Source organism: Phoca vitulina, unplaced genomic scaffold (assembly GCF_004348235.1).
Source record: "Phoca vitulina isolate PV1807 unplaced genomic scaffold, GSC_HSeal_1.0 scaffold4, whole genome shotgun sequence".
NCBI classification, from domain to species: Eukaryota; Metazoa; Chordata; class Mammalia; order Carnivora; family Phocidae; genus Phoca; species Phoca vitulina.
In genome coordinates, this window is record NW_022589707.1 from 10,817,750 (window position 1) to 10,829,746 (window position 11,997).

Here is an 11,997-nt window from a genome sequence, read left to right on the forward strand (position 1 = left end):
TGGGGCCTTGGCAGGCAGAGGGCCCCCGGCCGCCCCTGCAGGACCCCTGAAGGCCGGGCCACAGATCTCTCAGCTCGGCTTCGCAATTGAGCAGACACACACGGAGGTGTGACCCTCGCAGGAAAGAGAACTCATCCTTTTCGAGTCCCCTTTACCGAAGTAACTCCTGATCTCTCCTTCTAAGGGGCCCATAGAGCCACACTAAGACGTCTACCGTAGCCAGGCCCAGCCTCCAGACTTCAACCCTTGCCCGCTAAATCCACCGCTGGATAGCATGGCAGCAGCTGCAGGAAGGAAGGCTGACCACCCGCCAGATTGGGTCCTAAAAAGAGGCACTGTGTTCAGACAGACTGTCCTGAGACATCGTGCCCCCCTCCTGACCCTCCGCCTCCAGCCCTGCTTGTCTCTTTGCTAGGAAGGGCTACCGCACCGATGCCACGGTCTCTGTTTTCCTCGGCTTCCTCCTCTTCCTGATCCCAGCAAAGAAGCCCTGCTTTGGGAAGAAGAGTGACGGTGAGAGAAGTTCAAGGGAAGAAGTCAGGGCTGGCTCTGGTCAATCATACCCAAGGCCGTTCTGGGTGCCCCCCCCCCCGGCCTCCCCCTCCCCGAGAGCAGAACAGCCTCCCAAATCATCGGTGCATCAGTTAGGCCCTTGTCTCCCCAAGCCCCACCCATTAGGATTCATCCGGCTCTCCCGCTGTCTACCTGTGATCCAGGGCAGAACCGGGAGCCCTCGCTGGGGACAGAGCCCATCATCACATGGAAGGACTTCCAGAAGACCATGCCCTGGGAGATTGTCATTCTGGTGGGAGGAGGCTATGCTCTGGCTTCTGGCAGCAAGGTAACTCTTGAATTCTGTTCTTCTTGGGCCAAAGATTTTTTAAGCAGCTTTCCCTGATGAGTCATTTTGATTCTGGGAGGAAGATTCACAGGCACCGAGGGAACAGTAGAGCCGGGCGTGGATCCCCTGCCCTGCCCCGAGCCTCTAAGCCGGTGCTACTGAGATCAGCCGTGCTAGGGAGTCACTCCCACCTCACTCACCAGCCCACACTGCCACAGGCAAACGATTGACTGCATTTTACAGCCATGTCCTTCTGGGCATTTGACGGTGGTGGGAGGAGATGTGTCTCTAAGGGTCCAGAGACACCCCACACCCACACACAGCCAACTGTCCCTCCGTCGGTCAGTCCACATGCTTATGTTGAGCCCCTTTGGAGAATGTATGCTAAAGCTGACGTAAATGCTATTCATAGGCCCTGATTTCCTGATTGGGAGGAATTGGGATACGATCTTATAAAAGGGACTGGTGGGAAATAGTTGAATTTCCTAAAGTGTTAGCCCTTCCTGAAATAGGAAACGATCCCCCAAATGAATCAGGTTCACACTGTTTCTCCCTTGACTTTCGCTATATTCATTAACTTGGCTCACTTTTTGACTGCCCATTCGTTGAAGGTCAAGGCTATCTGCATCAGTAATAATATCACAGAATCCTCCACTTGGAAGGAACCTTGGAGAACACTGAGTCTGATCTCCTACCCAGTTGAGAGAATTCCAACCCCTGGGCTTGGACCCCACCAGTGACAGGGCACTCCCTGAGCAGGGAACAAAGAATTGTTCTTTACTTTTAGCTCAGATCTGTATGTCTTCCACTGTTGGCTCTGGCTCTGTCCTCTGGAACCCCATCCTAGGTAATAATTATTAAAGTCATAAAAAGTTATTAGATCCCCTTAGATCTTTTTTTTCCCCCCCAACAAAAACTCCCTAGTTCCTTCAACCATTCTTCAAGAAGTAGTGACCCCTTACCATGTTGGCCTCTCTCCTCAGCCTCACTACACTTTGCCCTTGGCCTTATTTAAACATGGTCCAGAGGTGGTCAGTCTACTGCAGAGTAAAGCAGTCATATTACCCAAGCCCCATCTCTCACCTCTGATCCAAGCACCAATCTGTATTTTTATGGAAGCTTTTATAAGGCTTCACTGGCACTCATGTCAACATTTATATTGAAATTGCAGCCAACTAAAACCCTCATTCTTTTCTTAGCCACTATTAAACATCCCATCTTTCAGCCAATCCTGTATATGTGCTGTTGGTATTTCTAATTCCAAGTTCTAAATATTATACTTCTCTTTATTGAATTTCAGTTGTTAGTTTTGGCCCCTGAGTCTAGCCTGGAAAGATTTTTTTTTTAACCAAAATTTTGTATGTATTACAGATAGCATAGTTGATATTTCTGTAAAATCTACTGACTCTACTAATTTAATAATATAATTCAAGTGTGATATAGGTGATTCCTACCGAGTTTGAAATAATTTCAGTCTTGACATGAGGAAAATCCAATGTAAAATGTTTTAGTATCAAGGTTTAAAAAAAAAAGACTTCCTTTGTTGTGCTTTTTTTCTAACTTGGCAATCTAATTTATCAATTTATTTCAAATTACAATATAAAATAGCTTCTGGAAAAATTTGCTATTAAATTTTTTTCACTTTACTTCTGAGTACTATCTGGATAATGTGATCAATGGAACTCCCATTTCTTTATAAGTACTGTTTCCACTCAGCTAACTGCTCTTCCTCTCCTTTGTCCAGTGGGTACGGTTTAATGTGCTATAAGAGGTAACAATCAGAGAGTTCCTGTCGGCCCCAAAGCTCTGTACCAACCATGAATTGCTGTGGTCCCCACATGTTGGATTTGCAGCTCACGGGCAGTGGAGCAAAAGGAGAAAAGAAAGTGCTCCCAGGGGGCATCTGCCTTCAGCTCAGGTCATGATCCCAGGGTCCTGGGATGGAGCCCCACATCGTAGTTGGGCTCTCTGCTCAGCAGGGAGCCTCCTTCTCCCTCTCCCTCTGCCTGCCGCTCCCCCTGCTTGTGCTCTGACAAATAAATAATATCTTAAAAAAAAAAAAAAGAAAAGAAAATGCTCCCAGGTAAAATGGCCACAGCAGAGATCAAATAGCCTTTGGTGAATTCGGAAAAGGGGAGAAAAATCAGCCTGCTGGTAATGTGATGAGGCTGTCTCTAATAGTAAAATATGAGTAGGACTTAGAGCTTGAGGAATCATAAAATGTCTCACCTTGCTTTGGGCCCTACTCTCCAGGTCTGTAGTGCATTGGCAGTCTCTAGGGTAAGCAGGAAAAGTTAGAGCACGTCAGCCATAGAAGGGAGAGGAGGAGGCAGGGAGGGCCGGTGAATGCATATGGCAACGTGAGGTTTTTAGTACAAAAACTCAACCGTGTCCTTTAATTTTCTGAAGGAGGGAGGGAATCTTCACTATTGACAAAGGAACAACTTCTAACCAAAGAAGTTATTCCAAGTGGGAAATATTCATTTATTGGAGATCTATATAAATTTTGCTAACGGAAAAGGCTCAAGAGTGGCACCATGCCTTCGTATCTTGTGTCGTGAAAAAGCACTGGTGGACTGTAGATCCTGATGTCAGCCATGATGAGATTGAACCTGAAACAGGCCGGACCGCCATGACCAGCTTTGTGGGCCAGCCAGGTGGCACCCTCCCACTGAGTGCAGATAGACTGGGACTCCCTCTATGTAAAGCTTCTAGTGTTCAGCCCTGCCCACTGACTCCCCACAAGCCACAGGAAAGGTTACTGTCCAAAGATGTTGATAATCTTCCCCCCCTTTCACAGGTGATGAGAGCTAGATTTCAAAAGGAGAATTCAGGATTACATTGGGGAGTCTGTGCAAAATCACTGTTGACTGGATGCACAGAGTGAGAATGTCAGAGGCTGGAGAGAGTAATAAGATTGAAGTTGAAGGGCCCGTTGCCCCAAAGATCTCCAGCCCCTGCCAAGCCGTCATGGCAAAATCCTGAGAAGAATCATAGCCATTAGGATGGACGGCTCTCCATGCGCTGTGATGACTGCCCAGGAAACCCTAAGACTGAATGTTACTACAATCATAAAGAATTTTCTGGGCTGTAAAAATGATTCCATCGTCAAATCAGTAATGCTTCTGGGTCCAGTCTGCCTGAAAATAGGATGGCAAATTAGATGCCTCCTAGCGGTTCCTTCCAGCCCCCCACCATCCCTGACCTCCTAGAGTCTAAGAATCCCATGGGGAACGTGTTCTTCCTCCTCTCTTCTTACCATATCACCCGTCTCCCTGTAGACCTCTGGCCTCTCCACGTGGATTGGGCACCAGATGTTGTCTCTGAGTGGCCTCCCACCGTGGGCTGTCACCCTTTTGGCATGCATCCTGGTGTCCATTGTCACAGAGTTTGTGAGCAACCCAGCCACCATCACCATCTTCCTGCCCATCCTATGCAGCCTGGTGAGTAGGGCAGGGCCCCCAGATGTCTGGAGGGGTTGCCCCGGGCCCAGGGAGCAGCTCCCCAGCTGTACTCTCTCCGCTGGTCATTGCCAGACTTCAATGATTGGTCTCCAGCCGTAGTTTGGAAATGAAGTGTTTCAAATTTGATAGACAGACAGACAGACAGATAAATGGTAGCAAGGGCTCTAGAAACCCTTTTCTGAAAGACTAGGATTAGTTTAGAGGCAGTCCTGAATGGAAACAAGAATGCACAGAATATCCTTAAAACCCTAGGATTCCAATTCCTCACAATCATCATTTCTTTCTCTCCTAAGACCTAAGAGTAGGGCCAGAGGAATAACTACAGAAAATGGGGGCAAGATGCTCCCAGAGGTACACTCAGCTGTAAAGACCAAGACCACAGCTCTATCATCACCACCTCCCCTCAGTTTCTCAGTCCAGGGGGGTCTGAGAATTGAGGCAATGCCAGCCTCATCTCATGGTCTCAGAACAATTTGTTATTCATGAATGAGAGGAGGGGAGCAACTCCCAGATCTCAGCCTGGCTAAGCAGCCCCCGAGGTAACGGACCAGACACAATGCTGCATCTGTCCCATTAGTGAGGGGAAACCTATCAAATGAAGGCTCCTCCCCATCCCCAACAAAATGATATCCTTCTGCTTTAACCCCAGACTACCCCCAGCCACTGTCTTTGCTCTTTGCTCAGGTGTCTCCTTCCAACCGCTCCCTCCATCATCTCATTTGTGTGAGCCTTGGCGTGCACTTAGTTAAAACTCAGCAACACTGAGGGCAAGACCATGGGTTTCAATCCCATACAAAGCAAACATCACCTAGAAAAACACCTTAGTTCTGCACCCCAAGGATGAGGGACCCCTACCTCAACCCAAGCAGCTCATTCATGAGATTTGAGTTTGAAGAATGAATCTCCCAGCGAAAGGATAAAATTAGACCAGCACCAAGAAATGAAACGTCCCTTCTAGGAAGAAACTCAGAGCCCGTGTTTCCATGGGAGTGAGCAGCATGAGCCCCTTGTGAGTAGTGATTTAACTGCCCTCAGCACATGATAACCAGCCAAGGTTAGCCAAAGTCAAGCCACCTTTTAAAGCATGTTTGTGATGTGAAGCCCAAGAAATGAGAGCCGCATCTCAACGCTGATGTTTCTGTGAATTCTCTCTTCTCCTAGTCTGAAACGCTGCACATTAATCCACTCTACACGCTGATCCCAGTCACCATGTGCATCTCGTTTGCAGTAATGCTGCCCGTGGGCAATCCCCCCAACGCCATTGTCTTCAGCTATGGGCATTGCCAGATCAAAGATATGGTAAGTCGTGGATGCCCTCTTCCCACCGTGAGGACAGGGACGAGTGGCTCCACAGCCTTCTCCTGAGGCTTACTTACCATTTTGTAGCAGTGTCTGTGATCTGTCAACACTCAGTCTGGTGTGGTCGAAACAATGGTGCTGGCAAAAAGGCCTTCAGCTGGTCCACAAGCACCAAGAATAGCAAGAACGTGCTCGCCTGCCCTTCCGGGAGAAAGCGGGTACATAGAGACAGCTGGAACAGACCCGAGATGCAGCCCAGGGTGAGAAGGCACAAGGCTCTGCCCCAGTTTCTTCACTGGACCAGTGGGGATGTTCATTGCAAAAGCTGCCAGTTCACTCATAGAAGGGAAGCAGGAGAAACTGTAGGAACCTAGGGTGAAAGATCTGAGGGGACAGGACCCTCCGTCGAACGCAAGAAGCCCGAGGCAACAATGGCAAAATGAAGCACCCACACCTCCTTTCCTAGTTCTCAGCTGGACTCCCACAAGATGGCTGAGGAGACATCTGGTCAGATTGGAGTGTTGGGCCTATTTACCCTCGACCCCTCAACCTATACTCACTGCTGTGCTCCTGGATATCCAGGCCACTGGGGGAAAAATGAAAACCACTGCTAATTACTGGGGCTGGGCTGTCCGAAATAGGGCTCAGTCCCCCTTCCCGAGGGTCTCACACATTCAGCAGCCCTGTAAATAGCAAACGGAGGAAAGGGAGAGTGTCAGGCTGGTCACAGATACTCAGATCCTTTCTACCATTCAAACCACTCATCGAAGTCATCTGTAATACTTCAGGGAAGGGAGGGCACAGCCATCGCCCCCCCCCCCCCATCTCTTATTGCACAACCCTGTCTGCTCGAGAGTTGAGCTCGGTCCCAACTCTCCTGTCCCCCCACTTCCTCTCCTGGGCACCCCCACCACTCACCCCCGCCCCCTGCCACCGTCTTTTCTGGAATCAGGTGATCAGAGACAGTGCCTTTCAAAGGTACCAGATGACAAGAAGTAAGCCAGTCGTGGGTTCTATTCCCAGCCCGGCGGACCTGAGACCTCCATTTCCTCATCTGCGTTAAGATGGGGGTTCCAACTAGAAACTCTGCGTGGTTCCTTTCAGCTCTAAATGACTTGAATTCAGCCCCTTTAGAACCTGCCTCCTCTGGCTAGGGGACCTGGGCAGTTCTCCACGCCCAAAGCCCAGGTAGCCAGGATGATTAGTAAGTCCAGGGCTCCGGCCAGAAAGCAGAGAAGCAACACATCTAGTCACTTGCTTGGAACATTCATTCTCCCTCACAGCTTTCCCAACTCAATGCCAGCTAGTGGACCCGTGGTGGCTAAGCGGTGTGCTTCGTTCCTCCCTCGTAGGCTGCCAGCCATCCTTACCGTCCTTTTTTCCAACTGGCCCTGGCTCTGCCAGCCGTCATCCCTCACACCCCCTCAGCCTGTGTCAATCCCACGGCAGAAATGGGAGGGTTCAGGGTCATGGACGTGACATTCCCTCAGCAGAAAGAAGCAAAGCTAGCGTGTGTCACCCTCCCATGGAAGGAAGGGCTGAGCAGAGGCAGCTGACCTGGTTCTCCAGGTGAACCCAAGGGACACTACTTTCCATACGCTGTTCCTTTGGGAAGGAAAAAACAGTTAACAGTGGCAAAGGCTTCGTAGGATAGCGCCTCTCCTACGGGTCCCCATGTGTGTCGGCACAATAAAGGCTCCAAGAAGTTCCTGCCTTAATGCATTTCCCTATCATGTAGCTACAGGATCCTTGCGTATAACAACTCTTAACATTCTAAGACCTGGTGTTCCAAGTACACGCCTTCCAGGCCTCCACTTGGGAGTGAGAACCCAAGTGGAGATGGTTCTACTGGCCTCTCCCATCCTTCCACAGTCCCGAACCACCCTTGGAGGCAACCCTACAGATCCCAGGCAGTGACTGAACAGATCAGGGCCAAGGCGTGGGTGGGGGGCACAGAGAGGAGCACTGGGGGATCTGTGCTGCTGCCTGCTCAGTGACTTAGGGTGGGCTGGTTTGTGTCCTGTAGGTGAAAGCTGGCCTGGGGGTCAATGTCATTGGCTTGGTGATCGTCATGGTGGCCATCAACACATGGGGAGTTAGCCTCTTCCACTTGGACACTTACCCAGCCTGGGCGAAGGTCAGTAACATCACTGATCAGGCCTAACACAAGTGGGCAAACGGTCCAACTGAAGAAGCTGCCAGCACCTAACAGAATCTGACCAAGAGGCCAAGAAAGCCACCAGGAGCACACAACCAACACCAGAAGATTCCACCACCTGCCACCTCAAGTGAAGTGCAGCAAGCCTCCAACAATCAAAACACATGCTTCGATGTTAGTGCCTTCTGCTCTGCCCCCGTCCTTAGCACCATAGTTCAGGGAGACCTGTGCTCTTTCTCACTTCCTGTATCTTGGGCTCTCCACTTCTTTCTGAAGACAGGAAGAGAAGACCTTAGTTGCCGCTCAGAGGCTAAGCCTCAGAAACTAGCCTCACTAGGTTTATTCTTAATATCTTAACCCCTTTCTAGGAATTGAAGGGGAAATCCAAATCACTCTACCTACACACAGATAATGAAACCAGTTACATCTCCTCTTTCAGAGGAAAATCTCCCCCAGAATTTTCTCTTCAGTGTTTCTATCCTAAGCTCTTACCACAAAAAGGCAATCTTGGTAAGTCCTCTTTGTGGCAATCAGTACTCTTTTATCATTACTTAAGCATCTCCCTTCAATGGCTTTTCTTCACCTTTGGCACCAAATTCCCATAAGGAAACAGCGTTCTCCCTTAGAAAGGCGCTGGCAGGGTTCTCTTTGTCAAAGGAAAAGTAGAGGAAGAAGACACACTGAAGTTAGCACAGGTATCCCCTGCTCTTCAAAAGTTCTAGTTACACCACTTCACTTTTACAAAAGGCCTACATTAGTACCTGTTTTCGCTAACCGAAAGAAATCTGAGGAGGATTTTCAGGTTTATGAGAACCTGGTTCTCAGCACTGGTTTTGCAGCGAGCCCTTAGAGGAGCAGTGCGCAACCTGAGCAGCTAGAGTGGTGCCACCATGCCCCCTCCCGGGAAACAACACCCAGCATCTCAGCATCCAGCTGCCAGAGCTGTGAACATCTGGGCTTTATCTTTATTTTGTGCCCCCATTAGCAAGTGTCCTAAGGTATCAGAGAAGCCTAAGAGAGGTTCCTTTTTGAGTCTGCGAATGCTCAAATATTTTTCCAGATAAATGAATGGTAACTGCTTCTTTGCTCGATGCCATTTCAGCTTACAAAAGATTTCATAGGAATGCTCTACTTTTGGATAGCGAGGGACACCTATCTCTCTCATCACTTACCACTAATCCTCAATACCACTGCACTGGTTCAGTTGGGAGGGAGAAAAAATTCTCATACCTGTCTTATTAATGAGGCCAAAACTATCATTAAGACCACAGTACTATTGGGCGCCTGGGTGGCTCAGTTGGTTAAGCGACTGCCTTCGGCTCAGGTCGTGATCCTGGAGTCCCGGGATCGAGTCCCGCATCGGGCTCCCTGCTCGGCGGGGAGTCTGCTTCTCCCTCTGACCCTCCCCCCTCTCATGTGCTGTCTCTCTCATTCTCTCTCTCTCAAATAAATAAATAAAATCTTAAAAAAAAAAAAAAAAAAAAAGACCACAGTACTATTAATGATATCTGACTAGCTTTCTTCTGGATGTAATGAGGAGTTCGTTCCTGAGAAGACAAGTACAGAAAGTTCCAAAGGCATCAGTCACTTTCTACAAGTCAGTGAGCCCCTTGAGGGGAGAGAAGATGTCTTATGTTCCTGAAAGTCTCCAGCAACTTATACAATATAGTAAACTAACTACTCAATAAATGTTGCCCGTGAGAAAAATCACTTCGGAAATCAAGGCCTCCTGCTTCCTCCTGAAAACCACGCCATTTTCCCCACGACAGATGTCCTTGCTATATGACTGGATATAGGTCCCAAGCCCCCCGCCAGCTTGTAGGCAATACATAGTTCTGACTTCCACCACCAGTTCCTTGCTAAATCGGTCTTATTGGATAAGGAATACCCCACAGTTACTCCATTCTTTTAATTGATTTTAAGTTACTATTGATAGCATGGGCAGTTTTCCCACACAATAACTTATCAATAAAGTCACTCCCTTAGTTTATCAAGTATTTGTGAGTTCTAAAATTTCTTTTGTGCCGGCCAACACTTGCATGCTCTGACCACAGCACAACTGACCAGATTTAACCACGGACATTACTGCTTCTGCCCTATCAACTGGCTTAGGCCACGTTATCTGACTCCTTATAAAAAAATAAAGACCTACTGAGCCCAAATAAAATACTAGTGTTATGTACACTAGAGCTGGTTTGATCGAGTCAGCATCTTGACAGTTATTTTGCTATAAAATGTTCAGAAAAGTCAGGGTGTTCTCGTATTGTCACGGCTGCCAAACTGTCAACTGTCTGACCCATTACAGAACTTAGCCACCAAGCCTCTAGTCACATTAAGACAAAGGTGCAAATAATAAGATTCTGGGAGTATAGATAAGTAAAAAGAGAAAGAAGAGGTGACTTAGAATTAAGCGGACTCAGAATTCCTGGCCACTGCTCAGCATTCGAGAACCTCCTCAGTCCTAAAGGGAAGCAGTGCAACTCCCCTCCGCGGCTGCAGCCAGATGCTCCGAAGGGCTAGTGCACTCAGCTTAGAAAGAGCATTTACTTCCGACAGCTCCACCGACTCTTCCCAAGAGCAGCACTCTTCCTTCCCAAAGCCAGAGGGCAGGCTAACCAAGCCTGCTCCTTCCAGTGACAGGAAATGTCAGCGATGACTAACAACTCCTGTCATCTAAAATCACTCCACTGGTGGACAGTAAGTAAGGGCTCACCTTCGTATTAGTAGTCTTAGGTTTCTTGCAAATATATTCTAATTTGATTTTTATCTTCTAATATCACAACACTATATGGATGGAAAGTAGTAATGATCATCTTATACCAGCTCATTTTATAGATGACTGAGAAACGAAGACATTAAGTATAGTTGCACCTTATTTTCAAGTCAATTACATATCAAACTTGCTTAATTGCCTATGAAAATTGCCTTTGACATTCCTTTAAGTCACCCATGAAGTACATGGTACAATCTTTTATATTAGGATTTACATGGCAAAGACTCATGAACTATCTTTTAGTAAATAAAAGATAGCTAGTTTTCCCTCAGAAATGTCAGAATAAATCTGTTTCTTCAGTTGAATACCAAATAATGCAGTTGGCTTCACACTTAGGGACCATGTTTGAAAAATACACCTGGGGGCACCTGGGTGGCTCGGTCGGTTAAGCGTCTGCCTTCGGCTCAGGTCATGACCCCAGGGTCCTGGGATCAAGCCCCGCGTCAGGCTCCCTGCTCAGTAAGGAGTCTGCCCTTCCTCTCCCTCTGGCCCTACCTCCCGCTCATGCTCTCTGTCTCAAATAAAATCTTTAAAAAAAAGAGAAGAAAAGAAAAAGTACATCTAAACATTAGAATAACTCTCAGTATAGCAAAATGTTCAAACCACTGGCACACAAAGGCCAGAGAAAACCCTAGTACACAGTAAGCCATCCTGCGGCTGCCCTCACTAAACAAATCCCAAGCACGACTGCCCGGCCATTTACATGGTGACTCTTTCTTGTCCCAATGCTGTACATGCAGGAATGATGCAACCACACTGCCCCTTTCATAAGGCTTTGCCACTTGGGCAATGATCCAAGCAGACCACGACTCAGGCTTTGCAATGCCCCACCCTGTTCACTTTCCATAAAACCCCACTGTTCTGTCATTTCCCAGTGCCTTGCAAAAAAAATGTACTTGACTAAATTATGATGCATGGAGATTTAGAAAAGGTATAGACTAAACATGAAAATCTAAGTGTCACAAACTCCCCTATTAAGACCGGGCAAGATCTCAAAATATGTTCCCTTCACCACCCTGTTGCCTTCCACAAGGCCCTAACAGTCACTAGGGAAAAAAGAACTCATTCATGAGTAAGGAATGGAAATGCTATGTGCAGAGTCCAAGATGGGACTCCAGTACAGTGTGTGGTGTTCCCTCCGGGAGAATACCAGAAGAAGTACTAAAAAGGCAAGAGACCTCAGCAGAAAAACAAACACCGGCAGAGTATCTAGGGAGTGAACTGCGTAGTGGAAATGAAAACATTATGCGTGTGTACATATGCTCTACGAACCTGTATGCACAGACAACTAGAAAAACCACATTGTAACTTTCTCTGCAGTCCTACAAATGAAAATTGAATAAATGGGTTAGAAAAAGTGAAACTGTTCCTTTAAATCAGGAGGTCACTGCTTAATTGCATAAAACACCAAATCAAAAGAAATGTCTAAAGGCATCAATTGGTAACTTCAAGTCCTAAAATA

General features: G+C 47.6%; 1 protein-coding gene across 1 annotated transcript in view; it reads left to right on the plus strand.

Moving 5' to 3' along the window:
* Nucleotides 1–9,104, plus strand: part of SLC13A4 (solute carrier family 13 member 4) — a 42,333-nt gene extending 33,229 nt beyond the window's left edge. Inside the window, exons 12-16 of the mRNA XM_032401505.1 lie at nucleotides 416–513; nucleotides 717–841; nucleotides 4,123–4,284; nucleotides 5,467–5,604; nucleotides 7,631–9,104. Coding sequence (XP_032257396.1) covers nucleotides 416–513; nucleotides 717–841; nucleotides 4,123–4,284; nucleotides 5,467–5,604; nucleotides 7,631–7,768 — 661 coding nt within the window. The 3' untranslated portion in view covers nucleotides 7,769–9,104. The remainder of the gene's footprint in view (nucleotides 1–415; nucleotides 514–716; nucleotides 842–4,122; nucleotides 4,285–5,466; nucleotides 5,605–7,630) is intronic.
* The last annotated feature ends 2,893 nt before the right edge of the window (nucleotides 9,105–11,997 follow it).